Genomic DNA, 13,436 nt, shown 5'->3' with positions numbered 1-13,436 from the left:
ACAGCTCTTGTGGACATGCAGGTGAAAAGTACAGCCCAACGTTTGCTGTCTGCACTTCCTGCTCTGGTGCGACGTGTGGTGACTGTCCAGGGACCAAAGACATCCAGTCCTACGCTAGTGAATGGTGGCATGGTTGACAGTCTGTCAAGGGGTAAATCTGCCATCTTTTGAGTCTGCATTTGTCCTCTAAGTTTTCGACAAAAGACACATTTGTGAATGATGGAAGAAATAAGCCGTTTACCACCAATAATCCAAAATCCAGCTCCTCTGATTGCTCCTTCTGTTATGTGACGCCCCTGATGCGCTACTTTCTCATGATAGTATCTGATAAGAAGGATAGATATGTGATGAGACCTTGGAATGATGACAGGATGTTTCTCCTCTTTTGTTAGGTTAGCAGGTGCCAGACGTCCTCCTATTCTGAGAAGTCCTTCTCCATCAATGACAGGGTTTAGCTTTTGGAGACAACTCTGTTTTGGAAGTGGTTGATTTGCTTTTATGCACCTGAGCTCCTCTTTGAATGTTTCATTTTGTACTGTGTGAATGATAAACTTGGCTGCTTTGGATACTTCTTCTGCAGTGTTACCGTCACTGAAACACTTCCAGCCTTTACTTTCTGTATCTGTTTTCTTGAATGATGCTGCCACACGTTTCAGTGATGCAATAGTGCAACACAATCTCATCCAATGAGAGAATCTTTCGAAACGAGATGGTTCCAGCAGCGTTACTGAGGTTTTAGTAACAAAGGTTTTCACATCAGGCCTGATCTCTGTATCTGTCTCAGGGTTAATGAGACTAAAACTATCACAGTGTGATGTCTCAATGTCATGTAGTGTCAAAAAAGAAGGACCACTAAACCAGTTTGTGGAAGCTAATGTAGAAGCTGGGATCGGTCTAGTGGCTATGTCTGCTGGGTTGTCACTAGTGGATATGTAAACCCACTGTGTTGGATGTGTGGTCTTCCTGATTCGAATCACTCGATTGGCCACATAAGTATAGAATCTCTTTGTGGTGTTGTGTATGTAGCCAAGGACAATTTTACTATCTGTGAAAAATCTGACAGTGTCCACTTCAATGTCCAGCTCATCTCTAATGAGTTCATACATTTCTACAGCTAAAACTGCTGCACATAATTCCAATCTAGGAACAGTGTGAGCAGGTCGGGGGGCGACTTTGGACTTCCCCATGATGAAACCTGTGTGCCACTGACCTTCACTGTCGAGAGCTCTCAAGTATGCCACTGCTCCTATAGCCATGGTAGAGGCGTCTGAAAATATGCATAGTTCTTTCCTTGCAGCAACAGACTGAGAGAATGAGAAGTAGCACCTGGGTATTTGTAGCTTCTCCAGATCCTTCAACGAATTTCTCCATTTGTCCCATTCCGCTTCTCTTTCTGCAGGAAGTGGTTCATCCCAGTCTTTCTGCTGTGTGGATAAGTCACGGAGAAGAGATTTCCCCTGCATTGTGATGGGCGAAACAAAGCCTAATGGGTCGTATAAACTGTTAACGGTGGCCAAGACACCTCTCTTGGTGAATGGCCTTTTTTCACTTGTGGCATGAAAAGTGAAACAGTCACTTTTAAGATTCCACAGCACTCCTAAGCTCCTTTGCAGAGGTATGTCGTCCAACTCCATGTCCAAGTCTTTTAGATCTTTGGCTCTTTCTGCAGCAGGAAACGCTTCGACTACTTTGTGGTCATTAGAGGCTATTTTATGTAGCTTCAAATTTGACTGAGCCAACATGTTTTGTGCATTTGTGAGTATCTCAACGGCTTCTTCTCTTGTTGCTGTGGATGAAAGGCCGTCATCGACATAAAAATTCCTCATTATGAACTGCTTTGCGTCATGGCCAAACTCTTTTTCTCCCTCCACTGCAGTACGCCTCATACAGTAAATAGCCACCGCTGGGGATGGACTATTACCGAAGACGTGAACCTTCATTCGGTAGTCGCAAATGTTTTTGTTGGTATCATTATCCACATACCAAAGGAATCTCAAGTAATCCCTATGATCCTCTCTCACTTCAAAACAGTAAAACATTTGTTGCACATCAGCTGAAAATGCTACTGGTTCTTTTCTAAAACGCATAAGAACACCTATTAGTGTGTTGTTTAGGTCGGGTCCTCTTAATAAAACTTTGTTAAGGGACAGTCCTTCAAACTCTGCACTTGAGTCAAAAACTACTCTCAGCTGGTCAGGTTTTTGTGGGTGATACACACCAAAGGATGGTAAGTACCAATGTTCTTTGTCTGAGTCCAAAGGTGAAGCAACCTCTGCGTGATTGTTGTCCAGCATATTTTGAATGAACTCTGTGTATTGTCTTTTCATTTCAGGCTTACGGTCCAGTGTCTTTCTGAGGGACTGGAGGCGTTTGAGTGCTTGCTCTCTGTTACTTGGAAGTTCTGGTCTAGGCGAGCGGAATGGCAAAGGTGCCACCCAGCTATTACCTTCATTCTGATACACTTCTTTTTCCATAACGTCAATAAACTCCTTATCCTCTACTGACAGTGCTGGTTTGTCATCATCTTTTGTTCTGTCAAACACCTTTTCTCCCAGTTGACTGACAGCTGTGTTGTCAATGTCCTTTTGAAAGGCAAGTGTGGTGCTAAGTTGGTAATTGCAACCACTTGACTCCTTGACTTGAAACATGTTAGGGCATGGGCATAGGTAAGAAGCACGGCCATTCTGAAGAACATGTGTTTTGAGCACATTCACATTAGGGGGTCTATGCGTCTTCCCCATGCAGGCTTCCCCAACTATAACCCAGCCTAAATCTAAACGCTGTGCATAGGGCATAGTGTGTGGCCCATTGATTCTCTCTCTGACCTTATGAACCTGAATAATGTCTCTTCCCAAGAGCAAAAGAATAGGAACTTGTTCTTCTACAGGAGGGACTTTTTCAGCTATCTTCTGTAAGTGTGGGAACTTCATAGCAACTTCTGGAGACGGAATTTCTCTTCTGTCATCCGGAATCATGTCACACTCAATGAGGTTTGGAAGTGGGAGCTTTACTCTACCATCTATTGACTCAATCGTAAAGTTTAATGCTGTTCTGCCAACATTATCTGAAAGTCCTGAGCATGTCCTGAGCTTGTACGTGTCTGAGCGTGTCTCAATATTAAAGATCTCAAAAAACTGAGACTTAGCTAGAGACTTGTTACTTTGTTCGTCAAGCACTGCGTACATCTTTCTTGCCTGTTCTCTTTTTCCCTCTGGATAGACTAACACAGGACTTATTTTTGAACATGAATGTGGGATATTTACATCACCACAGACTTCTGTGCACTTAGAAACGACTGAGACATTTGTACTATCCTGTGTCTCCCCGCCATCACCTTTATCAGCTTCAAAGATCTCAGCTGGAGCAGGCGGTGGACCTGGATGTAGGGCTGTTAAATGTCTGTCACTGCCACAGTCCATACACTTTATCTGCACCTTGCAGTCCCTTGCTAGATGCTGGGTAGAGCCACAGCATTTAAAACAGATTCTGTTTTCTTTTAAAAATAACTTGCGCTCATCTATTGGCTTTGCTCTGAAACTTTTACACTTTTTAAGTGGATGAGGTTTCTTATGTATAGGACAAACCTTGTCAGGGTTTTCTATAGGCTTACTGTAAGTAGTTTGAGCTGAACTACCATCTGTAGGGATGTCTGTTTTGTGTACAGAAATCACTTGCCTGCTATTGCTTTTGAAGCTTTTCTCTTTTTTGAAGCTTGCGTTAGCAGGTGTGATATCGAAGCTTGGGTCATTTCTTATTTTGGCTTGTTGTCTTACAAACCTTGAAAAAATACTGAAAGGGGGAAAGGCAACTTTATGTTCCTCTTTGTACTTTGCACCCGTTGCAATCCACTTTTCCTGCAGTCCATAGGGTAACTTCTCCACAATGGGATTGATTCCGCGAGCTGTGTCCAAATATGAGAGTCCCAGTAAGTAGCCTCCATCTTTTGCACATTCGATTTCCTGCAGAACGTCACCCAGCTCTCTTAACTTTATGTTGTCTCGGTTGTTGAGTTTGGGAAACTGTTCAATCTTTTTTAGCAGTGCATTTTCCACCACTTCAGGAGAACCATAAGATTCCTCCAGTCTTTGCCACACAAGGTCCAGTGCAACTGTTGGACTAAAGACGTTGGCTGAGCGGATTCTTTTTGCCTGTTGTCCAGACTCAGTTCCGAGCCATTTGACCATTAAATCTAGCTCTTCTTGGGCTGTAACGTTCAAATCTTTAATAGCATTTTGAAATGATGTTTTCCACGACCAGTAATTCTCAGGGTGGTCATCAAACTGTGAAAGTCCTGAACTTAACAGTTCTCTCCGTGTAAGGTACTTGGCAATCTCATGTACACCTTGTGCCTCTGTTGAGGTTTGAGGAGTGTGGAACGGATATAGTTTGGGGGGATCTAGTGTCTCTCTGTGTGCTATTTTGGGCTTAGCTGCTTCTGCACTGTGTGAGCTGTTGTTGTCCATTTCTTTTATCATGGCTTTTTCATACTGTTCACGTGTAGCCTTGTGACAGGCGAGTGGATCTGCTGTCAAAGAGAAGCCTTCAAAACTAATATCTGAATGTTTTTGAACATACTCTGCCGTACGCCGTTTTGGGCTGGCAGGTGGACCCACTAATGGATAGTCCTGTTCACTCTTCGAGAGAGCCTCCCCCTCTTCATAAACTGCAACTTCTGCTTCTGCGGCTGCAACAGCCTTCTGAGAACTTAAAATATGCAAATTAGCTTCAAGTTCAGTTTTCTGCTTCATTATGGTTGCTTCTTTTTCTGAAAACGCGAGCTGAGCACGTGCAGCCTGTGCTTTAGCCCGTGCTTTTAATGCTGCAGAACTTGTGGACGAACGTTTGGATGTGCGTGAGCGTGTAGACTTGGAACTTGTGTCTGTATTGCTTACTTTATCCTTGTCCTCCATGTCATCTGCTTTACCTGACCGCAGGCTCATGATTGACTTGCTGAATATTTCCTTGTGGTTGTGGTCCGCTGCGCTGATGTTCTTTACTGTGCTGTCCTCGCCCTGAGTTTTCAATCTTTTCAGCCGCTAGACAGCCAGACAACGACGCTCCAATAACCAAACTTCTTTCTTTCTTTTTAGTTGTTTATTGAAGAGTGGCCTCTAACCACTACCATCACTTTGGCCATCGTAAACTGCAACATACAAGGCGTAATGTTAGCTAACATAGCAAAATAGCCATTCTTACTGCGAGCTTAAAACAACATTTTCTTAAATGACTAAAGTATACAAATTACTTACACCAGCGTTACATGAAACAAGAGACAGTTATTATTTTCACAATTAACAAGCACTTACGAACAAATCTTGTCGGAAACACAACGAATAAAGACAATAGTCAGCTACTCCACGAGCTGTTTGGTGTCGCATTCCACCATCTTGGATCTATGTTTTCTTTTAGCATCACAAAGGCAACATAACAAAAATATCCACCAGGGGGTGCTCTAGTTCAAAAACCTTACTGGTCCAACTAAACTAAACAAAAGGCAGCACAACAGTTACATCAAAAATATATATATTCATGAGTTAGAATAGGCTAGCTAAAGTACACATACACAAATCCAATTGAGAAGCTGGTTAGAACCAGAATTACAGAATCACTTCGAAAGATGACTCCCTTTGACAGACTTCATAGAGATTTATGCTTTTACGCAGGTAGAAAAACTAGACGAACAAGTATTCAAAATGAAACACAAAGCAAAGGTGCGATGAAAACATAGTATTCAGCGCTGCTTTTAATTCCCCTCCGCCCCTGTTTAGACCAGATGAGAATGTATAGCTCCTACTGCAATCAGCAGAGGAAATGTCTTTAATTATCCATGGCAACCGCTCTCCTCTGGGGCTACATTAGAACATGTGCTTTAACAAACAACAACCTGCTCTCCAATCACATCCCTCAGCTCCTCTGTAAGCCCGTGCAACGTGGGCTTGGGTAGCTGTGAAGAAATCACAAACAAAATTATATTTTAAGTTTGGCTCCTCACCGCCCACCTCCCGTCCTACTCGCTCGCATAGTGTATGCGAAATGTAAACACTTTCCTTTTCCTCTTGGCGAGAAATAAATAGCATGTAATTAAAGCCAGCTTGGCAAGAGATGATTTCTAGCTTGAAGAAGGAAGCTTCTTCTTCTTTTTTTTTTTTTTAAACAAACACATTTTATTACTCCATTATAGTCATAATGGTTTCTTGCATTGCAAGTTCTTCCCTCTGCTCCGCTTGATTTTCGAACTGAAAGCTTTAAGTGGAATGGACCAACAGACCTCAGTAATTCTAGTAAAAGTGCTGCCAAATGTATATTATGATCTTGCTCTCTTTTAGGACTGTTGTAAATTTAATTATTTAAGCATCCTCTAATGAAAAACCATAAAAATAATTAAACTTTCAGTCTTACTGCAGTCCTTCTCCGAATAGTTCCAAATGTATCTTAACCTTCAAAGAAAATTTTTTTTAATCTCGGTTATGAATTGTCTTTCATAATGTGCATTACTGAGCATCTCTATCGAACTCATGAAAAAACTGAATGTTGAGTCACACTGCCATCTGGTGGAGGTTTATAGTGTCTGTCTTTATAGTTGTGACACTGTCTTTTTGTTTATGTAGTTTCTAAAACATTATAAATTACTACGCAATTTATCACATCTGTTTTCAGAGAATTTCAGTTTTGAATTTGAGGTGTGGGCTCAGCGTTGGTATAAAACATTTTGCTCTTGTGCCACAGAAGATATTTTACTTGAGACAAAAAAAACAAAGAAATGAGTCTTCAGTTAAATTTTTTTTCCTCATTATTTTATCCAACTTTGAGCAAAAACGGTCTTATGGATGCTGTTCTTGGCCAACTCACAGGTCCTATTATGGGATAATGATACCCAGTTCAAAATGGACAGTACATATAGAACTCATTTGGGTTCTGCTTTCTGTCTCATGAACCTATATAAACCACACTTGGTGTCCATTTTGTGCCACTATCTGCAGACGATCCTATCCGTTCTCCACTTTTCAATCGATTTCCTTCCTATATGTGTCCTATTTGAAAAATGATTGTCAATTACAAGCATGTAAAAAACCCAACTTTGTAGCTGTTCTTCTGTGCATCGTTTCTCTGATTCTGTGTGCCTGACCAGCATGTTTGAGATGGACCAATTCCAATGACATGGCACTGCTTAAGAAATTAAAACAGATCAATGAGGCAGCAGTGAGCGCAAAAGATAAAGTCTCTCCATTACTTTTGTGAAAACAAACATCCTCAGGGGGTTATTGGAGATGAGTGATACATGAAAAAGTGCTGCGCTCAGACTGGAGTTAGCATTCCATGGATAAAGCTGCTTTTGTCTGGCCTGAGCTGTTGACCAATGACTCTGCACTTGCACTTAATGTTCTCCGAGGAGGTACAATAAATCCCTACTCATTAGATTCTTTCATCTCCAGTGGTAAGGAAATCTTAATATTTCACTTTAAGTAAAAATAGTTATTATGTCGTGAGAGTTTTTGTTCCCATTAAAGGTCACGGGTTAGTGTGCAGTGCTATAAAAATGTATTTTCACCAAATTTGTCCACCTTTTCCTTTATGTCACAGTTAAATGTGGAGGATCCTCAAAGGTTTTTATTTATTTATTTCCTTTATGGTAAAATCACATTGAGATCTACATTTCATATTCAAGAGGGACCTGGAAATTTAAACAACAAAAAAAAGATAAACTTAAGGAAATGTTAAATGTTGTTTTTAAAACTGCCCTATTTGAAAAAATAATTAGCCCCTAAGTCTAATAGTTAGTTGCTCCCCAGTTGACTGTCACCACACATTTGAAATAAATGTTAAGATTTCTGGAGGAGTGGATGGATAACCTTTTTAAGGTTAATGCCACAACATCTTAATTGGATAAATCCAGATTTTGACAAGACCATACCAAAATCTTAAATTTATTTTGTTCCGAGTCATTCAGTTGCTGCTCTGCATCTTACCCATGTCTTGCTGCGTAGCTCAAGTGAGCTTCAGCTTCCGTTCACAAACACATGGCCAGAAACTGAGTTTCTTTGCTGCAGTACCTATTCAGGTACTGCAGCAAAGACAAACATCCGTCATCTATCACCATGTTTGTCTGTTAATATGCTATTTTTCTGATATGCCCCGTCAGTGTTACACTGGATGTAATGGGATGCACATCTTCCAAAAAGTTCCACTTTTGTCTTGCCAAACCACAGAACATTTCCCCCCAAATATTGTAATGTTTATACTCATAGAACGGCTCAACACTTTGCATTTGTGGAGGATCACACAGGAATGTTCCCTTCAATAAATCAAACCAAAATCATTTATTCACTGCATTGAGTATTTACTCAGGTTATGTTTGTTTGAGATTAAAATTTGGCTAACGATCTTAAATGTTTGGAATTACGATATACTACAGCATATTGACGTTCCTACATGGAGGGTTCACACAATTCAACAGAAACTGGACAGAAACTCCTGTTGAAGGCTGTTTTACAAGAAACATTAAATCAACCACCCCATTAGTTTGCTCTTTTGTATCATCAAACCCGATCGAACTACATCCTGTGTCTAGGACGCATCTCTGTGCCGCTCAATATTGCAATATCGCTAGTTCGTTTTATTATTTACATTTTTCCTTACAGAAAATCTGTAAAAACTTTTATTTTCATAATTAAAAAGAAAGATAAAAAAAACAACTTTAAACAAGTCTCTTTCTGTAACTTGAAAGTTCATAGTTAAACACACCAACTTAATAACAATGCAATTATTGACACTGAGATAAAAATCCTGCTCTTTATGCAGCAGATGGGATTTTATTAATCTATGTGCCATTGAAATGTAGCACAGGAGAACACAAAGTACAGGTAAACAAAGATAACCTCAATGAAAATGACTAAGGATTTTAAATGACAGATATGATCTTTGAATCAGACTTTGTATAAACAATGAGACAAGTACAATATTGGATTGACCCTATGCTGATGGGGCAATATATTTTCATCAGGCATACGATGACGCACTTTGAATGGTGCAATCGTGGTATGATTTTCATCTTATTTGAGACAATGATATATATATATATATATATATATATATATATATATATATATATATATATATATATATATATATATATATATATATATATATATAAAAAACATTTTAGTCCCATAAAAAACTGAAGCAGCAGAGAGACTAGAAGAAGGATTCTGACCTTAGCATAGGTAGCAATTTTTTCTTGGTTGATGTTCCTGTTCTTTGCTTTTAAAGGAGTTCAGTCTATGTTAAATACCACCTCACTTTTTGACTTTTATTATTCACAAAGGCATAAGGACTCTTACTGACAGTGACAAGTTATTAACAGGGTTTGCGGTAACACTTTATTTGAAGGGGTGTGCATAAGACTGACATGACACTGTCATAAACATGACATAACACCTGTTATGAACAGAACGAAGTCTTTATGGATGTTTATGACAGCTGGCATGAAGTGTCATTCAGTAAATAATGACACTTTTAATGCAAAGTTGCTCTAAAAGTTGCATTAAAAGTCAATTAAAAATGACAGCTTTGCATTAAATTATCATAATTTGCAAAATCATGCAAAGTTGACACTTTTAATGGACTTTTAATGTAACTTTTAGAGCAAATTTGCATTAAAAGTGTCATTATTTACTGAATGACACTTCATGACACTGTCATAAACATTCATAAAGACTGCTTTATGTTCATGACAGGTGTTATGTCATGTTTATGACAGTGTCATGTCAGTCCTATGGACACCCCTTCAAATAAAGTGTTACCGGGTTTGCATTGTTTGATTTGATGTTATATATTTCGGGTTGAAAGCCTAACCCACAGGTGTCAAACTCCAGTCCTCGAGGGCCACTGTCCTGCAACTTTTAGATGTGCCTCTGCTGCACCACACCTGAATAGAATAATTAGGTCATTAGCAGGACTCTGGTGAACTTACCTACACAAGGAGGAGGTAATTAAGCCATTTCATTCCAGTGTTTTGTACCTGTGGTACATCTAAAAACTGCAGGACACCGGCCCTCGAGGACTGGAGTTTGACACCCTGTATGTTGGGTCCAACCCTGTTGTGTTAAATCAACCCAAGGCTGACTCAGTCCATATTTAACTTTGCACCAGAGAAGTTTGTTTACCTAAACTCAGTAACATTAGCCTTTTGGATGCTAAGCAGTTAGCACAAGTTGGCACAGTCTGAGTAGCATTCACTTCTACTAAAAGAGCTGCTTTAAACCCTAAGATTAACAGACCAAGAATAAATATTTGTACATACTGCATATCCATACTACTTGCTACAACCATATTGCTTTAAGTTTGAAAGATTATGCACTGAAGTTTAACAGCTATAATTTAGCATGATTATTGTTATTCATATGCAATCTGAAGTCTATTATGTTTTTTTTTTGTTGCTGCAGCAATGAAATCATTTATTCACTGCATTGAGTATTTACTCAGGTTATGTTTGTTTGAGATTAGAACATTAGAAACATGTTTCTATTAGGTTAGAAACATGTTTATAACCTAATAATTTTGAATGTAGGACTAAACTAGGCATACAGTTCACTCATTTTAATATTTCTTGTCTTGTAATTCAAGATATTGATTATTTTTTTAACCCACTCCTTTTTCTTAGCACTAGACAATAATCCATAATCCAGTTTTGGGGTTGAAAACATAAACAAATTTGCCTGAGTCAAACCCACAACCTCAACCTTGTTTCAAACCAGGACCTGTTTAGCGAAACGACTCAAATCGGATTGTTTTTAATCCAGCAAATTTCTTTTTAGACAGTTGTGCTATGTACTTACATAAACAAGATTATGTGAACAACTCTCTTCATTCCACAGTAGCTACACGTGCTAAGATAGCGTTCCTTAAAGGATGACTTTATTTACGGAAATTCTGTTAAAATGTCCAGGAAGTCCTTGAGGTCAATCTGCTCTGGTCAGGTGAAACATAAACCGGTTGCGCGTATCAAATCAGGTTGTTGGTCACATATTCACCATGACTTGCAGGGGCGTAGGGAGAGAGAAAACAAACAGTTTGCATCCTTTAGGCACCGGTGTTCCCATGCCTTTTGCTGGAACATATAATGGGTTATATTACTTTATTAAACTCACCCAAACAGCTCTTCAGATACTTCAAAACTAAGCCGGGCACATATTGAAGCACAAAATGAATAGTCAGTTAAGCTGGTGCTGTGAACGGTTTAGTAAATTTGTACCCACAATGTTTACACAGTCTGTCATCCAAATAACTTTCACCATGAATCATCTGCGCAATGCCTTTCTTCACAGGGTAGGCTCTTCTCTCTTTCAACCATAACCGCGGCTGTGCTTTTCTTAGAGTTTTGAGAGACCCTGAATAGCTTGAAAAAGGTCAATCTTTTGTACAGTGTCACATGAGTAAGCTGCAGAGTCCTGCGTGATGACCCTCGACAGCGAAGCAGCTCCCCATAGGCTCGACGGAAATCCCTGTTGAATGCTGGATAGAGGATGGGATTAAGGGTGGAGTTCAAATATCCTAGCCAGAGGACTACTGAATGGAGGGTGTTGGGGGGATTTGTCTTTTCCTTTACACCCATGCAGGTGAAGTAGCTGAAGTAGGGAAACCAACAGATGATAAATGCACCGAGTACAGCAGCCAGGGTGACTGTAGCCTTGTGCTCACGGGCTATGGCAGCAGTCGCCGAGCGTGCAAATGACGGAGTGGTAGCACGGATACGCCTTACCTGAAAAGATTGGTGGTAGAGTAGGGATGGGGAGGCAGAGAAAACAAAAGAAATGTTTTTTTTTCAGTAATCCAAGGAACTGATTTCAAAAATCTACATTCAAAATCACAAAATCTGACAAGTGACAATATGATGTGTTGCCACACGAAGTCAACAGCCCAGAAGATAAAGTACAAAAATCCCTCCACAAATATGTATCATTATTGCTAATAATTATTGTTCGTGTTAATTACATGTCACATTCTGATTCCCCTGAGGTGTTCATATGGCACGAATCTGTTTCTCTAACCACTCCACACCACACTTTTAATATGATGCAAAGGACTAATCAGAACACAAATGCCTCTTTTCCCTGCAATGTTCAGTGTGGTTTGGTATAGTAGTGAGGTACAGGTTGGTTGTATGGGCCGTTTAAACAATGGAAAAAAGACAAAATGATGCACCAAACCACTGACGTGTGCCAAATCACTCAGGGGATATGTGGTGTTAGAACTATCTGTCTGGTTTCAAATGGTTTCTGTTTATGGACGATTTAAGATAAATCAGTAATTGACACTGACCTGTTCACGTGCCACTCTGAAAATGCAAAGATACATTCCGCACATGACCATCAGTGGTAAGTAAAAGGTTCCAAAGGCATAAATAAGAACGTAGTTGTTGTTCCACTCGAACTGGCAGTAGCGTCCTTTATCAGTGCCCTCATCCCCAAATTCCCAGTCCAGGTTTTGCACCCTGTAGTCTGCTGTATTCCAGCCCAGGTGGACGGGGAAAAAAGCCACGGCCAGTGACAGCAGCCAGATGAAGCTGATGGCAAGTGACACCCTTCGCGGGGTGACTCTCTGAGAGTGGCTGAGGGGAGACGAAATGGCCAGGTACCTGTTCACGCTGATTGCCAACAGCGTCAGGATGGAGCATGTGCACAGCATGACATCCATTGAGATGTAAATATTACACAGTGTTCCTCCGAAAGGCCATTTACTATCGCGGAGCTCCAGCGTGGCAGACAAGGGCAGCACCAACACGCCGAGCAGGAGATCCGCAACTGCCAGCGACACCACAAAGCAGTTCGCTGTTCGCCACAGACGTCGGCTGAGCCCCACCGCCAAGCACACCAGCACGTTGCCGCCGATGGTCAGAAGTATAACGGACATGAGGAACAGCCAACGGAGAACTGTGGCGACTGTCATTTCCACCGCTTCACTGTCACTTTTAGCTAAATTAAAATGAATCATCCACTTGGCCAGTTCAGTTTTTCAAAATATGATTCTCCTCTTGGTGTATCTTTGAGGAACGGCTGTCGTCTTCAGAAGCACGTCACTGCATGGAGAGGCCTTTGTCGCCATGTCTTTTCAAACTCTGACAGTGTTGCTGAAGTAAACAGGCCCCTGGGAAAGACAGAACAAGAATGTATTACTTGTAGGTTAAACATTTCATGGATTCACATTCATTGAAAGCACAACCACCTTTTTTTTTTCACCTAGGTCCTTTATGGACACGTTAGATTGATCAAATATGGTGTCCCAAATTTTTACCAATGTATAAATGTTTCTCTGACCCTGAAAAAATCTGAATGTCTGCTATTATATTTCATGAGATGTGTATTGGTAAATCTTTCTTAGGCTCCTGACCTACACTAATAAATGTTAATTTATTAAATTTCTTCTGTCTTGATGTAGCA

The 13,436-nt window shown here is 40.3% G+C and overlaps 1 protein-coding gene across 1 annotated transcript; it reads right to left on the bottom strand.

The window, feature by feature from the left end:
- Positions 1-11,120: 11,120 nt before the first annotated feature.
- Positions 11,121-13,210, bottom strand: hrh2b (histamine receptor H2b). The gene is made up of 2 exons (XM_014976007.2): positions 12,319-13,210; positions 11,121-11,758 (listed from the first exon to the last, which is right to left on the bottom strand). Exons 1-2 carry the CDS (start codon positions 12,988-12,990, stop codon positions 11,288-11,290), a joined length of 1,143 nt encoding a protein of 380 aa, XP_014831493.2. The 5' UTR covers positions 12,991-13,210; the 3' UTR covers positions 11,121-11,287.
- Between the last annotated feature and the right edge of the window lie 226 nt (positions 13,211-13,436).

The sequence above is a fragment of the Poecilia mexicana genome, unplaced genomic scaffold (assembly GCF_051168715.1).
Source record: "Poecilia mexicana isolate PSO_F unplaced genomic scaffold, ASM5116871v1 scaffold_14, whole genome shotgun sequence".
In the NCBI taxonomy this organism is placed as follows: Eukaryota; Metazoa; Chordata; class Actinopteri; order Cyprinodontiformes; family Poeciliidae; genus Poecilia; species Poecilia mexicana.
Note: the sequence above shows the minus strand (reverse complement) of the source record. Positions and strands in the feature narration are given on the sequence as shown.

What these genes read in the sequence shown, in the direction of transcription:
- hrh2b (XM_014976007.2), bottom strand. Translation starts at nt 12,990, where the DNA reads ATGATTCATTTTAATTTAGCTAAAAGTGACAGTGAAGCGGTGGAAATG. An exon ending in TCAGAGTGGCACGTGAACAG is followed by an intron (nt 11,759 to 12,318) that starts GTCAGTGTCAAT and finishes CAATCTTTTCAG; the next exon opens with GTAAGGCGTATCCGTGCTAC.